The sequence below is a fragment of the Microtus pennsylvanicus genome, chromosome 9 (genome assembly GCF_037038515.1).
Source record: "Microtus pennsylvanicus isolate mMicPen1 chromosome 9, mMicPen1.hap1, whole genome shotgun sequence".
NCBI lineage: Eukaryota > Metazoa > Chordata > Mammalia > Rodentia > Cricetidae > Microtus > Microtus pennsylvanicus.
The window spans coordinates 109,816,282-109,836,585 of NC_134587.1; the positions used below are offsets into that span (position 1 = coordinate 109,816,282).

Genomic DNA, 20,304 nt, shown 5'->3' on the forward strand with positions numbered 1-20,304 from the left:
GGGGCAGCATTCTTTTTCCCCCTAGGAATTTTAGAACACATCCTCATTTACCCCTTTCTCTGCCTCTTAGAATGCTTCCTAAGAGGTTAGTTTCTTCCTGTCCACCTTGTGCCTGCAGCACTGTTCCCAAGGAGACCTTGGTTCTGATGACCACAGAATATCAAGGTGGGCTGGATTGGTCACTCCTCAAGGACACAGCTTTGGAGGCTCAGCCCCTAGTGGAGAGGGCACACCTGCTTGGGACCTCTGTGTGGTGCTGTCCCCTCCAGCTCTGCTTGTCTTTCTGGAGGTGGGTAGGCAAATCCCAGGCATCCCCTCTCCGGCCTTCACCCAGCCCATCCTGAGGTCGGCTCAAGGTGGACTCCTTGGATCCTGTTTAAGTTCTGAGCAGGTAACTGTCTCTATCTCCATTTGATTGTGTGGGGGGTGTTTTAGAAACATAGAGAACAGTTTCCTCAACTCCTGCTAGACCCTTGCTTTTCCTCAGCCACTTACTTATTTGCTTATTTGTTTATGTGTTTATTTGTGAGTTTTTGAGGCAGGGTTTCTCTGTAGCTTTAGAGAACTCACTCTTAGACTAGGCTGGCCTCGAACTCACAGAGACCCAATTGCCTCTGCCTCCCGAGTGCTAGGATTAAAGTTGCTCCACCACTGCCTAGCTCCTTAGTGCTTTCTTAGCAACAAGGAAGCGAGACAGTGGGGGTGGAAAGGTGGACTTCAGATAGGGTGTCTAGTGTATTCAGATGAACTAAGAGATTCTGAGGCTAAGGCCTGAGGCTGCCCTAGGAAAACCCTGCCTGCCTGCAACAGAGTTGTGGTGGTGGAGTGTGAGGGCAGAGCCAGGCATAGAGCTTCACTCTTTTTTTTTTAAATATTTATTTATTTATTTATTATGTATACAATATTCTGTCTGTGTGTATGCCTGCAGGCCAGAAGAGGGCACCAGACCCCATTACAGATGGTTGTGAGGCACCATGTGGTTGCTGGGAATTGAACTCAGAACCTTTGGAAGAGCAGGCAATGCTCTTAACCTCTGAGCCATCTCTCCAGCCCAGAGCTTCACTCTTGTTGGCTAAACAGGGTTTCTCTGTGTAGCCCTGACAGTATTGGAACTCACTCTGTAGATCAGGCTGGCCTTGAACTCACAGAGATCCACCTGCCTCTGCTCCTTGAGTGTGGGGATTAAAGGTGTGCGCCACCACTGCCCTTCGAGCTTCACTCTTGAGAGTCATAATGTTCCCCCAATTCCCATATGCTTTTCTTGTCAGTCTTAGGCTCCCATCTTTCCCTGTCCAGGCCTGGGCGTGCTTGTATCCTGTCTGAGGATGCTGCCAATCTGCCTCCTCACTTGTTCTAGAACACAGCAGCTCTGCTTCAGGCAGCTCCGACACCCCAGGGCAGTGACTTGTTGGCTTTCACAGGGAGACCAGACAGATTGTAGCAGGTTTGGCAGGGTTTATTGTGCTGGAGGAACAGCGGGGCTAGAGGTGCTGGTGGGGTAGAAGAGGGGGATGTGCCCTGGCGTCTGGGGGAGAGTGGCGGGGTACAGGTTGGAGTGACAGGAGAGTTGGGGGCAGATGATCGCAATCCACTCTGCACTGAGTCATGTTAGGGTTAAAGCATCAGCCTTGTCTAGGGGTGCAGAAGAGGAGCTCCTGGGTCCTCAGTCTTCTGAGATGGGACAGGGATCCTTTTGGGTCTGTGAAGAGGGGGAGAGAGAGATGATACTCTGGTTTGACCATGGGAGCACATCCTTGATATGACGCCACCAGTCTCCCAGAACCTGGAAGGGGCTTCCAGAACTGACTTTGTCCAGGACAGGCCTTCCCTACCATATTTGCCCGTGGGGGAACTGAGGCATCTGGAAGGAGGTACCCTTCCATCAAGGATGTAGAATCAGAGGGTTTTCCATCAAGCCTCCTGGAGGTGTGACCTGAGGTTTTCTGCAGGACTATACTCTGGGTGCCAGATGTCCCATGAAAAATCATTCCTTGGGCCGGGCGATGGTGGCGCACACCTTTAATCCCAGCACTCGGGAGGCAGAGGTAGGCGGATCTCTGTGAGTTCGAGACCAGCCTGGTCTACAGAGCTAGTTCCAGGACAGGCTCCAAAGCTGCAGAGAAACTCTGTCTCGAAAAACCAAAAGAAAAAAAAGAAAAAACATTCCTTGGATCCTGCCAAACCAAAGCTCAGCCAGATTTTTTTTTTCTTGTCCTTAGTGAAATCTGGGTTCTCTCTGACTTTACCTAGTCTGGTGTTAAGACCTGGGTTCTGAGTGGCCCCTTTAAGAACGCCTTGTTCCAGACCCTGCTGTGGAATGCCAGCAAGCTGTCCTCCTGTCTCTGCTAGGGTTAACAACACTTCACTTCAGCTGTGTTGTCTGGAACCGGTTCAGACTGGTTTTCTAGAAAGTGCTTTGTCTCTCTGACTGAATCCTAGGAAGGGTCATGTGGAGCCCAGTGATGTCATGGGATCAAAGACTGACTCAGCGGTTTTGTTTTTTGTTTTCCTTTTTTCTTTAAATCAAGATATGTGTGTGCCACAGGGCCATGGTGGTGGCATGTTGGGATGGACCAGTCTATATTCTGCTCAGTGTATCTCTGCCAAACAAAGAGCTTAATGTGACTCTCACTTCTGGCTCCCTGGAGGGGAGCTCAGGCACACAGCACCTGAGGTTACCTCTGTCCATGTTTCTCATATATCATTGCAATACAGGTGCCAGGCCCCTGGGCTGGTTTTCAGGCCCACAATTGGCACCCTTCTTCCACAGAAGGACCCTGCCCAGTAACAGCTGTTACTGCTTTCCTCCCATTTGAACTCCTTGTCTTCTCAGAAATTGCCACACCCCAGAGGCCTGTGGACCTTCTGCTCAGCCATCCTGAGGGTGTGAAGAAAGTCTAGGAGGGGCTTGTGTGGTCCTGTTCTTTTCCCTTCTCCAACCAGCCTCCTCTGTGAGGAAAACAAAGCCATTCTCCAGACTTTAAGAAGGGTCTGCTTCTCCGTGCCTGGTTCAGATGTTGTGTCCTTCCTTTCACATACAGAATGAGTGAAGAAGCATGTCGAACCCGCAGTCAGAAGCGAGCCCTTGACCCCGACCTCACGGAGGATGATGTGGAGAGCAAGAAAATGAAAATGGAGAGAGCACCATCAGAGCTGACCGTGGACGGAGACACCAGGGTGATGCCTGAGTCAGGTGTAGGCCCAGCCCAGGGGTTGCTGAGGGCAACAGAGACCACGGCCACAGGATCAGGCGAAGGGCTGGTAGGAGATGGGCCTGTGGACATGCGCACCTCACACAGGTGAGTGAGAAGAGCCAGTGGACTGGGCTGGAGCCTAGCAGAGGCTAGGTGCAGGGGCAGGGTGTCCCTGAGTCCTAGGCTGGGATGCTGTCAGTGGCAAGTCCTTGAGTCTCCTAAGGAGGAAGTCCCCTGCCACTTCTGGGGTTATAGGAGTACTGGGACATTCCTTTGATGTGAGTGCCCAGGGAGGCCAGGCTTCTGCCATCTGCCCTGTGGGTTTCTTCTGATCATCACTAATTACTTCAAGGGAACTTTGTAGGTGCTCAGACTTTGTGACACGCACAGGTGAAAGCCTGAAATAAGACTCAACCTCCTACCGTATCTTCACTCGGAAACCTTTTTTCCCAACACCTGCATTACCCTTTCTTCAGAACACTCTAGGATGGAGCATTTACCCCAGATTACACTGAGGGCATAGCCTCCCACCATGTGATAAACTCCCCTGACCCCCTTTTCTGCCCACTGGGATCCTGTACCTTGAGGATCCCAGCCTGCCTCAACATTTACCCATTGAGGGCCAGCACTGGTGGGGTGCACAGGGATTTCAGTCTTTCAGCAATGTGCGTGTTGGGACCCTGAGGGCTTCCATATTGGCTGGTGCTTCTTAGAATCCGGACAACTTGGAGGTTAGTGGGAAAGTCCAGCCTCCCTTATATTGAGAACACTTTGTGAATTTGCCAGTAGGAAGGCTCTTTTCATCTGGGCAAATGTGGCAGGATATGCCTCTCTAGGAGCTGCAGACAGGAAGATAAGGAGTCCAGGCAAGTTTATTCTCAGCTGCACATGGAGTTGGAGGCCAGCCTGGGATACACAGGATCCTGTCTTGCCCACAGCCCTCCACTCCCTGGAAAACTTGTCTCTTTCTGACTGCTTTCTGCTGAGCCTCTTCTAAACCTGAGGGTTTATTTCAAAATTAGTCAAAGTGATAGACTTGGGCTCCTTTTCTCCTTCTGACTTTCTGGGTCCATAGCCTTCTGGTGAGACTTCTGATGGATGAGTTCCCAAAGCCGAGAGGGGAGGGAGTAGGTAGGTTCTTTGGGGTATGCCAGATCTGTTCCATACTTTGTCCACTGTGGCCTGGTCCTCTGTGGGGGTGGCTGGTGAAATCCAAAGTTGAATGTTAAGGAGTGAAAGAGCCCCTCTTGTGTTGTTGAGGCCCAGGGCTATGCCAGGCCTTTGAACCTGGGGCCTCCCTGGGCTGTTGTTTTCTAAACTGTCCCTGAAGCTGCTTAGGATGCAGGGAACATAGGACCCAGATACCCTGGAGTGACCCCCAGGGCTCGAGCTGGTACAGGTGTAAGAGTGGAGAAGAAACCCAACCCTGCAGGTCAGTGGACAGAGTAGGGGCCAGGTCACATGCTCTCCCTGGGCAGAGCATCCAAGCCACATTTCCTGGTGAAATAGTCACGCTACCTTGCAGGTTGATGAAGTGACAGGAAGTGTGCTCTCAGTGGCAACCTCTGCAGTATGGGGACAGTCTGAAGGGAAGAACCCTGGTTTCTGAGTTTGATCTTCTTTGGGGTGTCTGGCCAGAGTCACCTTTAGTGACTTCCTCCAGCACTGTGTGTATTATGTTAGTGTCAGGCAGGACTTGAGTTCTGTGTAGACTCATGGAGTGAGTGCATCCATCCAGAGTAATGAGGGTGAGGTCTTCTTGCTTTGGCCTCACCATACCTGTATGTAGAGAATAATTTATCAGATGCTTACAGACAAAGCTTTGCAGGCTTAGTATTGTCACTCATTACCTTGTTCAGCTGAAAAAAATACTTTAAGTTGAACATTTCTAGACCAATATGGCTGTTAATTTCCATATAGTGCCAGCTCAGCCTGGTAAACTGACACACTTTTCTGAGGTTGGTAAGACAAAGCTAGTTTCCAAAATTCAAATCATCCAAGTAAAGATGCATAGGCAGAACGTTTTGCCATAGCTTTCCAGATTCTGCAGTCAGGGGAGCCAAAGAGACTCATCTAAGAGGCGTCCAGGTGGCGCCTCAACTGTGAACTGTGCCAAAAGAAGTGAGTTTTTATTTTTTTTTTCTTTTGGGTCTTACTGGTAGACCTGACTGACCTGGAACTATGGCTGTAGACTAGGCTAGCCTTGAACTCTTAAGAGATCCATCTTCCTGCCTTTGCCTCCCATTGCTGGTTTTAAGATGTGTGCCAAACATGCCTATGTCCTTTAAGTTTTTTTTTTGTTTGTTTGTTTTTGTTAACTTGTGTTGGGGGAGGGTGTATGGGAATCAGGGAATCTGTGTCCATGTGGAGGCTAGATGTCAGCTGCAGGTGTCACTCAGGAGCTGTCCACCTCACTTTTTGAAATTCTCCTTCACTGAGCCAAGGCTTGGCAGTTTGGTCAGACTGTTAGGAAAGTGAGCCCCAGAGACCCATCTGTCTCTGTGTCCCCAGTCCTGAAATTACAGGTGCTACCAAGTCCTGCTATGTATGCAGGTACTTGGGTGGAGCCATCTCCCCAGTGCCTGCTCTGTAGATTTGAAAAGTATGTGCTGCCAGGTCCTTGGTCCATACCAGGACATGAATATGGGTAGTACGGGGGGGGGGGCACCATTGCTCTCCAAGGATATGTCGTCCCAGAGGTTGGACAGCTTAGCTTCCAGAAGATTAGCTTTGTTTGTATGACTGTCCTCTGTGTCTCCTGGCTTTCATTCCACGCCGTAAAATTCATGTGCACTGCTTCATAGCACAGGCCTTATGGGTTCCATACTAATGACTTGCCAATCACAAATAATGAGTGGGCTGGGGAGGGTGTGGCCTAGTAGTAATAACTTTCTCACTGCTATGACAGAATGCCTGAAGCTGCTGAAGGAGAGAAAAGCTTAGTTGTTGATGGTTTGAGGCTATATCCCATTGTGGCAGGGGAGAGATGTGTTGGGGGGAAAGCTGCTAGTTAGTTCTTTGCCACTTACCCTGAAATAATCACATGGAAACCACATTATTTAAATCACTGCTTGGATCATTAGCTTTAGCTTCTACCTGGCTAACTCTTACATATTAGTTTAACCCATCTTCACTGATCTGTGTATTGCCACTTGGCAGTGGCTTACCGGCAAAGTTTCAGCATGTCTGACTCTGGTGGAGGCTCCATGACTTCTCTGACTCCACCCTTCTTCCTCCTGGCATACAGTCTAGCTTTCCCCACCTAGTTCTGTTCTTCCCTGCCATAGGCTCAAAGCAGTTCTTTATTCATTATCCAATAAAAGCAACACACAGATAGGGATGGAGGCAGGAGCCTGTGGTAGCTGGTCAATAACAGTGTTTCTGTGATCAAAGAGCAGAGACTGTTGAATACTGCTGGTATGCAAATCGTGTCTTCCTTTTTATGCAGAATTGGACTACATTCATTCACAGTGACCTAGAGGTGTGTCTTTTAGATGATTGTAAATTCCATATAACCATTGCAGGTAGAGCACAGAGCCATGAGTTGAGTGCCCAGCACCAAAAAGAAAAGGGTGTAGGATTTGTGCTTATGCTAAACATATAAGGACTTTGCCTAGGTACTGTGGCGTGCCTGCTTGCAGCGTTCACAGTGAGTCAGCTGTTTTGAATGATGTACAACATAACGTGTTGTATTCTGGGCAAACATTCACACCATGTTACACCAGAGGCTGGAACATCTCAGAACTGGGGAGCAGAGAAGGCCTGGGATAACCAGCCACTGGTACCAAGGGTTTTGACTGTATGCTTCTGGAATTTCTTTTTTTCATTATGTGTATGTATGTTTGTCGGTGTGTATGCCCAAGAAGGAGTGTCAGCTTACTGAAGCTGGAATCCCAGCCATCAGTCACATGAACTGCCTCATGTAGGTGCCAGGAATTGAACTCCTGTCCTCTGCAAGAGCAGTATGTACTCTTAACCACTAAGCCATTTCTCCAACCTGCTTCTAGAATTTTAATTGGCTCTTTTTCAAAACTTCTCTTTGTCTCATGCTCCCATCATGGACATTTTGAAGGCTAGGGTAGGATCTGGTGGTGGCAGAGACATGGGATTTCTGTTTTCTTTGAAGGTGGACTGAGATCACAAATTAATGTCTCTGTGAATATGTGTGTGTTTCATTGTAGCCAGATGACTTGGAACATGGGTGGCAGATATAGTGGTGGAGTCAGTGCTCTATATCCCTTCTTCTACTCTAAAGTTTTTCTGGCCGTTTCCTAGTGTCTTTTATATTTGTAATAAATTGAGAATAGAGGGAAATTAGGGATTATGACTGAAGAAAGCACTGCCCCTTCCCAGAAGGCAGTGTGGGTGGTACAGTGAGACAGAAACTGCACTCCTCAGCCTGCCACTGCTTCTCTTTCAGTGACACCCCATAGGTTCAAGGAAAGAGATAGATACCAAGCAAACAAACGGAGCCCTGGGTGAGTTCATGAACGAACAAGTGGTTTGAAGACAGAAACTGTTGTCTTATAGGATTGCCAAGCGAGAGAGGAGCTTTGAGGGTGGGGGTTCTCACTGTGTAGTTGAGGCTGGCCTGCAGCACACAGAGATTCTCTTCCTCTCTGTTTTCTGAATGCTAGGGTTAAAGATGTATGCCAGCCCAATGAGGGATGTTTTATAAGATAAGGAAGAAATCAGTCACCAGCACATGTGCATCTGACCACAGCTCTGGATGCTCGAGCCTAGACCATCAAGATTCATGTTAGAAGTAGATGATTCTTGGACGGGTGAAATGGTTTGGTGGGTAAAAGCACTTGCCACTCAAGCCTGGCAACCTGAGCTTAAATCTGCAGAACCCATATAAAGGTGGAATGAGTGACCAGCTTCACAAAACTGTCCTCTGTCCTCCACATGCACTTCTCCCCGACCGTGCACAAACACAATGGCGGTAATTTTTAAAGAACAGAAGGTTACTGATGTTATGGTTTACTCTCGGTACATGTCACCAAGGTTGACAGATCCACTGTTGACCCATTCGGCCTGACTGACATCTGCATAAGTGTGCATTGAACATTTCTCTGGGTTAGCTGTAATAAAGATGACAGACAATGGTCAGTATTAGTAATGATGTGTGGAAACCAGAGCCTCTTGTATATGCCCCTGGTCAGAGTGTAAAGTAGCACTAGCAACCATTTTTCTCCAACTCTATAGACAAGAAGACATGACTGAGGAAAAATGGAATCCCTTCTCTCACACAGGGGAACTCAGATGTCCTTAGCCCCAGGGTACATGCCAGCCCCAGAGGAGATACCCAGGTGTCTGTAAGCAAGTTACTAGTCCCAGGAAGGAAGTAGAGAACATTCTAAGACACAGATGAACTATAGCTGACCATGCTGAAAGGGCCCTGGCAGACCCCAGTGACTGACCATACATAATTAATTAAGACGACATGGCCAAGGAAAGGTATGCACGAGACCCCCTGGGTTCCATCTCCAGCACTAAGAACAAAAGGAGGAAAATGATTAGAGCTAAAGTCCACAAAATGACCCAGTGGATAAAGAAAGGGGCTTGCTACCCTGTCTGATAACCTGTGTCTGAGCTTTAGGATCTGCGCGAAAGGAGAAAACCCCATTCTCACAGGCTGTCCTCTCAACTCCATGTGCAGGCTGTGTCACATGTGTGTCCTAGACACACAAAACACGGTGCAACTTAAAAATTTAGACTAAGATCTGGAAAGGAAGACATGGATGAATAGCTGTGTGGGACCAGGGGGTGGAAGAGCAGTGCAGGGACATCTCTGAATTGTACTTTTTATTGTAGAGTCTCGTGTAGTTTAGGCTGCCTCTAAAATCCTTATCCTCCTGCTTCCATCTCCTGAATGCTGAGATTACAGATGAGTGCTTCCACGCTAAATAGTACTGTTAATGACACTGAGTTCTGCCCTCCATGTAGATGTTTTAGAAGCTGATTGCATTTAGCATTCTTGCTCAGTGGCGAAGCCCTCCCTTTTTGTGTACAAGGCCATGTGTTGTTGTTGTTGTTGTTCTTCTTCTTCTTCTTCTTCATATTTATTTATTTATTTACTTATTTACTTATTTATTTATTTATTTATTATGTATACAATATTCTGTCTGTGTGTATGCCCGTACGCCAGAAGAGGGCACCAGACCCCATTACAGATGGTTGTGAGCCACCATGTGGTTGCTCGGAATTGAACTCAGAACCTTTGGAAGAGCAGGCAATGCTCTTAACCTCTGAGCCATCTCTCCAGCCCGTGTTCTACTTCTAATACTAAAAAAATAAATAAAAGTTTAAATTCTAGTGCCTATAAACATACTCATGGAAACAGAGTTCACAGAGGTACCCCAGGGTTGTGTGTCTTTTTCTGCAAGACACAATTTCATCCGTGAGATTGTGGGCATGTGCTGCCCTCCCTGGCCTGAACCACTGGCCAAGACTGAGCTGGTGGGGACAGAGGAAGCTGATTGCTGCCCTACACCCAACTCCCCTCCCAGTCTAGATCTTGCTGCTTAGTTCCAGCTGGCCTTGTACTCCTCACCATCCTTCTTCCTCTCCCTCCCCAGGGCTGGGATGATAGGTGGGCCAGCATGCTGGACTTGTTTGAACCTTTTCTGTGTGGCATTATCTCCTTGGACTGCTGCAGGCAGGGTGAGTCCTGTGCACGGTGTTGTTCTTGGATAGGACAGCAATGTTGGCAGTAATGGCTTGCTCAAAGTCAAGACTGTCTCCATGCCTTCATTTACCCTGAGAGGAGACTGCAAGTGTCTGTGTTTGGTCAAGTTGGTCTGCTGGCACCTGCCCTTTAGGTAGCTTGTGTCCCCCATCCTTCCCCACCTCTTCCGTCTGTTGGTGGCTTGTTTCCTGCAGGATGGAGTGAGCACAGGCTGTGGCATCCTTTGAGCCAACGTGGGGGCCCTCAGCCTTTGGGAACTTGAAATGGAGCTGGTAGAGCTGTTTCAGTCTTTGGATTGTGGAGTTCAGATCCCTGGTGTGGCACTGTAGTCTCTAATAAGCCAGGGTACCAGAAGGCAGAAGGGCACTGGTGCCGTGTCCTTCATGACAGGATCGCTGAGAGAACACTGAAAGACAATAGCACATATGTAGAAACCTGTGGCACTGGGGCATAACACACCCACCAGTGCTTCTGTGTCTTCCACAAATGCCAAGTAGCTCTGAGAGTGTGGGTGGCCTTGCCTCCTCTGTGTAGAGATGAGGCAAGCCCCAAAACACATACACAGTTGCAAGACCAGCAGACCAGGTCCCTACTGCAATGCTTTTTACTAGTGGCTGCTTGGGGCAGAGGGTAAAGGTAACTCTGGAATGGCCATCCCATAAAGAGGCCATGCCAGCTATTGATCTGCAAATCACAATGAGGAAAGGACCTGGCATGCTGTATGCCTTTAATACCAGCACTCGAGTTAAGAAGTTAGAGATGAGCCTAATCAACATAGAGAGTTCCAAGCTAGCTGGGGCTACACAGCGAGACCCTATCTCAAAAAAAAAAAAAAAAAAAAAAAAAGAAAAGAAAAGAGAAAAAGAAGAAAGGGTTAAGGCTAGGGAGATGGTTTGGTAGATAAATCGCTTGCTGCATAAGCTTGAGGACCAAAGTTTGGATTCCTCAACCCATATGAAAGCTGGGGCAGGACATATGGCTGCCTGTAACTCCAGCACTCAGCAAGCAGAGATAGGCTCTCCACCGCAAGCTGGCTGTCTAGACCAGAGGAGTCTGAGTTGGCAGATAGGGATTTGTTCAGCAAGACATCCTGCAGCAAGTGGAGAATCATTAAGGAAGACACTCTTAAGTAAACTCTAGGCCTTCACATCCGTGTGCATGTATACCACAGCTGCATGAACACCACAGGTGAACATACACAGAGGAAAGGCCTACTCATGCTGTAGGGATGTGGTTGTGTTCTGGAACCCAGCGCCTTTGGGCCTGTGATGAAGCCACATGTGGTGGGAGTGTAGGTAGAGGAAGCTGCCCAGCTCCTGGGGCTGGCAGAAACAGGAGTCCATAGTTGTCTTTGTGGGTACATATCACATGGCTTCTGTTGAATGCCTGCCGTCTGGGCAGAGCCTTTTCCTAATTCCGCCCTGTGATGAGTTCTAACAGGCACATGCTCTTGACTCAGCAAGGTAAAAACCGTATCACCCAGAGCCTCCTGAAGAGCCTTCCCCAGTGTCATGCACGCCTACCCTCCCTGTGCTCTGGCGTCTTGGCACAACATTGGTACGTGGTGTTGGTTGAGTTCTACAGCTCCCATTCTTCCTTACATGGGCTCTGATTTGGGCTGCACACTGCTTTGCCTGTCATATGAATGTTTCATATGGACAGTGACCAGCCTTGCCCTTGCTTCATGCTCAGCAGCTGATGGCAGGCTCCTGAGGTTTGTGCAGAACCTGAAGGCTTCCTTCTCAAAATATCCAGGTTTTTAGTATATGTGGTAGCTTATTCCTTAGGACTCTGCCACTAGGTCCCTGACCTGCATCTGTGCCAGGTCTCCCTCTGTCACCTTACCCCTCTAATGGAAGCACAAATCCAGATCTGTGAGAGAAAGTTGACTGCCCATAAGCTGTATTTGGCGGTAACCGTACACAAGGTGACAGCTTGGTCATCATCTTCCCCAGAATGCAGACTAGGCCTGCCAGCTGTCTGCTGGAATATATTCTGAATAAACACCTATGGTCCAAAGTGTTGGGCGATGGCTTAGGATACAGCCTTAGCATATGCATGTGTGGTCCTTGTCCTCGAATTTTTGTTTTTTTCAGGACAGGGTTTCTCTGTGTAGCCCTTGCTGGATCAGGCTGGCCTCGAATTCAGAGATCTGCCTCCCAAGTGCTAGAATTAAAGGTGTGTACCACCACTGCCCAGCCTTTTTTTAGACTTGTTTGTATGTGTTTGTGCACCATATATATGTATGTGCCTGGTGCCCGTGGGGGCCAGAAGAGTATGTCAGATCCCCTGGAACTGGAGATGTACAGGTGGTTGTTAGCTGCCTTGTGGTTGCTGGGTACCCAACCCAGATTCTGTGGAAGATCGAATACTCCTAACCTCTGAACTGTCTCTCTAGCCCTATTGGTTGCTTTTTAATTGGTAGCTTTTTTTCCTGACCCAGTGTCCTGGTAGAAGAGTCTTTAGTATATACAGCAGGGAAAAGCAAGAGTGGGTACCAGGATCTTACAGGATTTGATGGCCCAAGTGCAGCAGAGGGAGTCATACCAGAAGGCCCTGTTCTAGCCTCTGAAAGGGCTCTTTAGGAGAAGAGTGGCAGGCCTTCTGGGAAGGGTTCTGTGTTGTACTTTGATATTGTCAAGAAGATAACTCATGGTGACAGTGAGTCTGTGAAGAGGAGGAGACGGGAGCCCTGTTGTGATTGGTTCCACATGGCCTTGCTTCATGCCTCCCTTTAGAGTCCTGTTGTCTCTGTCTCACCACAGTGCTAAAGGGACAAGTGTGTGAGTTTCTGAAAGTAAGAGATTAGAGAGGGGATATGCTCCAGACATCTGAGGGAGGAAGGACATGCTGAGTTCCCTGAGGCTGAGGTTCAGGCAGGTGTCATGGCAACATGGAAAGCCCTCAGGAGTGGAGACAGGGAGGTGGTGTCTAGTAGCTGGAGAGATAGATGGGAGACATGCCGATGATTGCTGTCTTGTTCACAGTCTTCATTCCCAAGCCATAGGCTGACTGTGTGCTCGTGTTCTGTTTGGAACACTTAGTAGGTTTGCACAGAGAGGCTGCATTAATTAATCTCTGTACTGTTCCAGTTTTAGTGTAAGTGCCACCAAAGCAAGTACTTGAGGCAAGGTTTCATGTAGCTCAGGCTGGCTTTACTATGTAGCCGAGGAGGGCCTTGAACTTGGGATCTGTTTCTATCTACAAAGTGATGGGATGGCAGGTTTGTGTCACTGTATAGCTGTGGCTGGCCTTGGACTCATGGATCTGCCTAATTCTACCTCCTGAGTATTAGGATCAAAGGTGTGTACCACCTTGTCTGGCAGTGACTTGCATTTGTAAACACAGCTTTGACAACCAGGGAAAAAGTCACCACAGGTCATGAAATGATAGGATGACAAGACTGGGGAATCCACCCAGTGACCCAGCCCCTTTTCTGGAGCTGAGAGCAGTAGCTGCTCTTCCAGAGGACCAGAGTTAGGCGGTTCACACCTGCTGCTAAATATGGTTCTAGGGATCTGACGTCTCCAGGCAGCTTGGATTGTGAACTGTGACTGTGGATGTCTAATATAGTAGGAAATTTATAGTTATTAATTGAATTAAAATGACTGTAATAAGCTTCTGAAGTGGCAACATACATGGTGTTTTTATGTTTTTGGCTGGTTGATGGGTTATGTCTCAGTAAGCCCATATGAAGCTGAAAGTTGTTGAATCCTCCCAATAGCGGGAGGTGGGAGGGCTTTGGCACCCGGGGACTGTTGCTGTACTTCCCGATTTTCTGTTATCATAAAGCAAAAATCTTAAGTCAGTGAATCTCTTGGAATACTTGGCTTCTTAGACCCTTTTGTTGTTTCTGTGCTCAGTGGTGGCTGTCAGGAAGGAGGTTTGCAGTACTGAGGGAAGGACGGTAGTACCTCACAGGTCCTCTGCAGCTGCAGCTTAGATGAGCCTGCCCCATAGGTGTGTGGAATCCACTGCATTCATGCACCTTTTGTTTGTTTTTGAGATGGACTCTTTGTAGTCCAGGCTGCCCTCAGACTCATTGGAATCCTCCTGCCCCAGCTTCTCTCCAGTGCTAGGTGTGAGTCACTATACCTGACTCCAAAGAAATATTTCCTACTGTTAGTTTTTTTAATTTTTATTTTATGTGTATGAGTGTTTTACCTGTGTGTTTATAGTGCACTATGGGTGCCTGGTGCTGAAGGTCAGAAGACAGCACCAGATCCCTAGAACTGGAGTTAACTGCTCTGAGCTTCCATATAAATGCTGGGAACTGAACCCTGGTGCTCTACAAAAGCAGTAAGCGTTCTTAACCTTGTTGATCTGTGTTTTTAGCCCCGTAGGTTAAGTTTCTTGAGTATTTGCAACCCCAACGTGAAGAGAGTGCTGTCGACCTTGGCACAAATAGGAATCAAGCTTCACAGGTGTTAACCATTCCGGATTCTGTTCTCATTGCTTTAGTTATCCCAAAAGTCCATTTAGTGCTCTGGGCCCCCGTGTGGTGTTTAGTCCTCAGCACATCTTCTGCCCCTCAGGATAGTTTTGAGGCACTGATGTGATGATCTGTTGATGCTGCCGAGTTTCCCAGCCCCACACAGGCCACATTTCTAAACTTTACTCATTGAAATATTCTACTTAATTGCTGGTCTTAGTACCAGGCATTTTTTTGTGAAGTTACAGTCTTTGTGTTAACCATTTGGGGAGCAGTGCCTTGGGTATTCAAATCATTAACTCCGCCCTGCTTTCCTCCAGGAAAGTGCACGCGTCACACGACAGGACTGCTTCATCTGTTTGTCCTCTTTGTCACAGACTCCTGTGGTGAATGGGTTTCTGTTCCACAGATGGAGCCACATGCTGGTGTGCACTGCCTTTCTGTCCACATGCTGGTGTGCACTGCCTCATCTGGGCTGAGCACACCTTGAAGCTCAGATGTCTGAAGGGGTGCACCAAGCAACTGTGCTGGTGCCCATGCTGGCTCCTTGTGGTTTTTTCCCAGCATGTAGGCCAATTTTGCTCTGCTGGTGAACAAGCTGGCCTCCTCTTTGGAGGTGTGATTACATACACATTTGCTATAGTTCCAGCTTCTACTTTGTGGAGCATTGTATGATGTTCCACTGTCAGGAAGCTCTACCCTGAGTCTCACCCTCTGGTGCTGGGCACCTCCCCCTAACCAAATGTCATCTGGTATTCTGACAGTCAATGGGTGGCCTGTTGTGGGACAAGTTCCTGTTTACTGATGAAGTGTGAGGGCTGCATCCCTGTCCTTACCTGTCCCTTTCTTACCTACTTGAAGGTACTGCTGTGGATACTGTCAGCGGTCCAGTGACTTTAGCTCCACAAATGGGACATGATGACCTGAATGACAATCAGAGCTGACAGTTCGTCGGGACCAGCTTCTCCCTGTGTACATGTTTTTTCCTGAGCAACCTCCATGGCCACCTCCCACGCCCCCAATGGCATTCTCATCCCTAGGTGGCCCAAGTTGTATGCAGGGCTCGGCTGAGTGGCCCTGTGCTGCCATGACTTGTGTCTTTCCTTGCACGCTGGCAGTGCTGTTAATAAGGAATGTCACACTGTAGTTGACATGGGTGTCCACTGTAAAGGGTCAGCAGTTCTGTGGTTCTGGGTCTTCTTACTGGTGGCTTCTGCTGTGTTTCTGAGCCAAGCACACAGGACTTAGCTTCCCCAAGGTACCAGCTGTTCTGGTCTCCTTGGGTAGATGACAGGCCTCTGAGCCCATGAGTATGCCACTGTGGTTCTTCAGCTGCTCTGCACTGTCCTTGCCTAGCGTTGCTGCTCTGTGGTGCAGCCCCACAGGCCATGTGCTGCCTGTCCCTGTGTATTACTATGGTGGAGATCCAGAACAGCAGTCAGAGGTGAAGAGTGATGGCTGGCTTACCCTGTGGTGGAGAGGTGGAACATGTTCTGATCCCAGCATCCCATTCAGAGGCCTTTGGGTTGTAGCCAGGAGGTGTGATGATGGATGCTGAGCAAGGCCTGCTGGCAAGAGCAGGTGAACTTTAGAGCTCCAGTGTCCACTGCTCACTCCAAGACAGGCCAGCCAGGCTGTTTTTGTTACAAGGCTCCCTGAAAGAGAAAGCAGGGTGGGGTAGGGGGAGCGTTCCATGTGAGTTGTTCTGTGCCCAGATGGTAAGAAAGATCATTTAAAAAGTTTCTTCATACTCAGCCCTGGGGCTGCCGGGTCAGTTTTTGTCTGGTAGAGAATAGTGCCCCGTGTTAAAGCTCTCTAACAGGAGCCAGACATGGCAGTGGCAGAGAATAGTGCCCCGTGTTAAAGCTCTCTAACAGGAGCCAGACCTGGCACTGGCGCACACCTCCTGTTCCAGCATGCAGAGGCAGAGGCAGGTGGATCTCTTGAAGATCTTCAAGGCCATCCAGAAACCATTTTGGGAGTGGGGGCTCTGTAGTAGGACTTGCTATAAGTGGGTCCGTGTTTGTGTGGCCAATAATAGTACAGTGAGTGGGACACACTCCTCACCCTTTATCCTGCAACTCTGGTCTGCTGTGTGCTTGCTTCAGCCTGTTCCGCCCATAGATAGACAGAAGGCTGCCTCCACTGCCCTGTGTGTGGAGCTGCCGAGTGGCACGACAGTCACTGGTGTATTTTTCTCCTGTTTTCTTCCTTGCTCTCTGCTTTGTCCCAGTGAGTGTCCTCTGTTGGGGTTAATCTAAGGGAGGAGGCGTAGGCCCAGTTGAGTGGAGCAAAGCAGTGCTGTGTTGGCGCTTTATTCTGTAGGCCAGCTAGCTGGTCCAGGTCAGCTATCCTACGTGTCTACGGCTGACACTGCTCAAACTCACCTCTGTCCCCTCAGGCAGAGGGCTGGTCCTATACCATGTGTCCTGGGGCAGTTAGACGCCCCTAGAGCCAGTTGTCTGAAGGCCTGTATGGAAGCTGTGACCTAGGTTGCTCAGGGATTCAACAGTGTGAAACCCTATCAGGTGGTTTGGTTGCCCACATGGGCCAGATTTTCACTTAGACTGTAGATGTCCTGTCATGAATCGCCAAGGTGCAGCTGTGGACCCCATCCTTCACACTCTCTGTGGGCCTGTAAGCCTGAACAGGTGTCCCCCTAGATTGTGTTGGGGGTCTCAGGAGGGCCCCTGTCTAATCCAGGTTACAGGGCTCTGCCCTGTCAGAATTTCTGTCAGGGGAGTCTGGTGTTGCTGAATACTTGTATCTGGCTTTTAGGACATTGGCCTTCCAGTTTTGGAGAGGCAGCCTCAGAGTTGACTTTGAGCAGACAGCCCCACCTTTTTTTCTTTTTCTTTCTTTTTTTTTTTGTGGTGTTTTTTTGTTTTTTGTTTTTTTTTTTTTTTGTGTGTGTGTTTTTTTGTTTTGTTTTGCTGTTGTTTTTTGGTCTTTGGTTTTTTGAGATAGGGTTTCTCTGAGTGGTTCTTGCTGTCCTGGAACTCACTGTGTAGACCAGGCTGGCCTTGAACTCAGGTCTACCTACTTCTGCTCAAGTGGATTAATCTGGATTAAAGGGCAGATAACCCCATCTTGTCACTGTGGGAATAGGTCGTTCAGGGCCAACAAAGTCACCCCTAGGTGAGCATTGGGGCCAGAGCATCCTCTCCTGCTGTCCCATTGCCTTGGGGCAGTGGGACTCCCGCTCTGCCTAGTGATGAGACATCTGAGCCTTCGAGACCCTGTAAGAGGAAAGATGGTGTCCTTCAAGAAGCAGAAGTCAGACAGCCTGCTGTCTTTTACTGTGTGGGGCACTCTCCAAAGTCTGAGTCCCATGAGTCTCCAACCCACGGTTTTGTGGGTGCTCTGTGCTGATTCCTGTAGGAGGCAACACTGGGACAGGGGGAGGAGGACAGTCCCCTGACTCTGGGTAGAAGCCCCATGGTCCCTTCAACTCCAGCCTGCTTAGTCTGCTTGAGTCCAGCTCTCCCACTCTGGTGATGGGATCATTTGTTCAGGATCTGCACAAGGCGGCACCCTGATTCTCTTATGCCCTTATTGGGAACTGAGACTGTGTCACCTATGTGAGAGGGATATATGCTCAGGGTAGGGAATCCCCCTGTGAAAGATGTGCCACCAAGAGAGGGAGGCAGGCAGGTGGGCCGTTGGCCTGTTCAGGGGGCAAGGCATGCATGCTTTCCTTGGCATGGTGTCAACTGTCTCTGTTCTCACTTAAAGATAGATACTAGGTGACTAAGGCCACATTTTCCAAGCAGCCCCTTGGGAAACTGAGGGGCCCCTGCAGGTTATGTGCTGTGGGGCTTATGAATGGACACTGGGCCATTCTGAAGGCCGAGGACTATTGAAGAGTGATCTAGACAAGGCTGGCCATGGATAGACTGCAGGTGTAGATGTCAAGCTAAAGCTAGTGTGTTTTGTGGTCCAAGGTTTGGGTGCAGAAAGGTGGGTGGGTGAGTCATGGTTTAGCCCTAGTGTTTGGCCCCGAGGAGGACTCGTGATCCTGAGAGCATGTCCTCTCCCACCTCCCTCCCTCCTTCCCCCACCCCCATTTAAGAGACCCTTTTGGACAGACTCTGACCTTAGGTGCTGTGTTGTTCGTGCACAGTGTGGGTCCGGGCAACCCTTCTCTGACTTTCTGTAGTTGGAGGTGCATAGGCATGTTTCATGTTTGCAGCTGGTGGGACTTCTTAGATACGCTTTCCCTTAAATAAGGTTAGGGCCATTACTTTTTTAGTGCTTCCATTCTGGTCCCACCTGTGAATTTGTCGTCCTCTGTGTCCTGTGTGTTAGTGGGCCGTGACCCTAACGACAGAGCCACTGTTTGTCATAACCAGAATCTGCTCCGACTATACAGTGGGTGCCAAGAGAGCGTAGGTTTAGGAGGATAGGGTCTTCCCTGGGCCCCGGGAAGCCCCATCTGAGAAACCATAGAAGTCCAGTTCCCAGAGGCAGCACTGCATCTCCTTCATCACATCAGCATGGATAGGGACTGAACACCTCCCCTGGCAAGGTCTACCCCTGTGCGAGAGGGATAAGAGCTCAGCCACCCTGCAGGACACTACAGAACTTTGGGTGCTGATGACCAGGCCGCCTGTGTCCAGGGATCTTTGTTGGTGACATAAAGCCAGTTTATCATTGTTTTTCACTGTGTTCTCAACATGGGCCGGCAGGACAGGTTCATACAGTTTCCAGATGAATGTAGTTGTTCCAGATGCTTGGCCATGCAACAGAGGCATCTGCATGCCACTCTCCATGCTCCTCTCACTCCATTTTCTTCTCCTGCCCATGGGTTTTATAAGTTAAAAGTCTCCCTCCAGTGCCTGTTACTGTTTGATCCATGTGTGCCTGTTCCTAAATTAAAAACTGTCTAGAAAAGTACAGAAAATCTTGAAGGCACTTTTGAAAAAAAAAAAACAGCTTTGAAAAGTTTTTCAGTTTGGAAATGAGATGGACTTGTGGTTTCTTCTGTATGTGAGAGATGACCACAGGTGATTGGCTGTCTAGGACACAGGCACAGTGTCCTGGAGGCTGCACAGGAAGGGCCTTGGGGTAAGTGGAGCCTCCATTTTCAGACAGCACCTTTACCTCTCTTCTCAAAATGAAGGCTGTGTGTCTCAAACCAGTTAGAACTGCCCGTTGCCATGGTTTTCAAGTTGGAAGGCACAGTTAAAGGGTCACATGATCAAGAAGGGAAATGCCTTTGTCACGTGAGTTGGGTGGCCTGATTAGCATGGAGGAAGTTCACTCCCTGCTTGCTGCTGCGGCTGGGATGCTTGCTGAGTTACCACTGGCAGTGACGTCACCTCTGAGGTGTGTTATTGATCGGGTTAGAGAGCACAGTGGTCAGGGCTGTCTGCCAAGGATGGTCTCTGCCTAGCCCCACCCCTCATCCCTCCAGCAAATCTCAAGTTTTATTAGGCGGTCCACCTCAGGAAGATAGAAAAGAATTAACACACGCACACACACACACACACACACACACACACACGCACGCACGCACGCACGCAGTTGACTCTTCGTCATTCTGCATGCTCAGGAAACCCAATCTTGGACTAGAAATCTGTCCTAGGTTCCTCGTAGGCCTGGCTGCTCTGTCCAGTACCACATTCACAGTGCCAGGCTGGGCCTCTGCAGCTGCACAGTGTGCAGTTGATGGTGATGGTGCCTGGAATCAGAGCTTCCAGATCACCTTGAAAGCTGATCTTGGGCAGTGTGGGGCCCATGGAACCATCATTGAGGAGAGATAGATAGACCTGGAGTATTTGAAGAGACCAGAGGGAGCTGCCCAGGGTCTCAAATTTTATTTAATGATTTATTTATATGCATTGGTGTTTGCCTGCAAGTATGTCTGTGTGAGGGTTTCAGATCCTCCAGAACTCCAGTTACAGACAGTTATGAACTGTTGTGGGTGCTGGGAATTGAACCTGGGTCCTCTGGAAGAACAGCCAGTGCTCCTAACCATGAAGCCA

The 20,304-nt window shown here is 49.0% G+C and overlaps 1 protein-coding gene across 5 annotated transcripts in view; it reads left to right on the forward strand.

The window, feature by feature from the left end:
* Nucleotides 1-20,304, forward strand: part of Gatad2a (GATA zinc finger domain containing 2A) — an 88,981-nt gene that overhangs the window by 57,195 nt on the left and 11,482 nt on the right. For all 5 annotated transcript variants that reach the window (XM_075987284.1, XM_075987285.1, XM_075987288.1 and 2 more), the window contains one exon: nt 3,042-3,299. In XM_075987284.1, coding sequence (XP_075843399.1) covers nt 3,043-3,299 — 257 coding nt within the window. In that variant the 5' untranslated portion in view covers nt 3,042. The remainder of the gene's footprint in view (nt 1-3,041; nt 3,300-20,304) is intronic.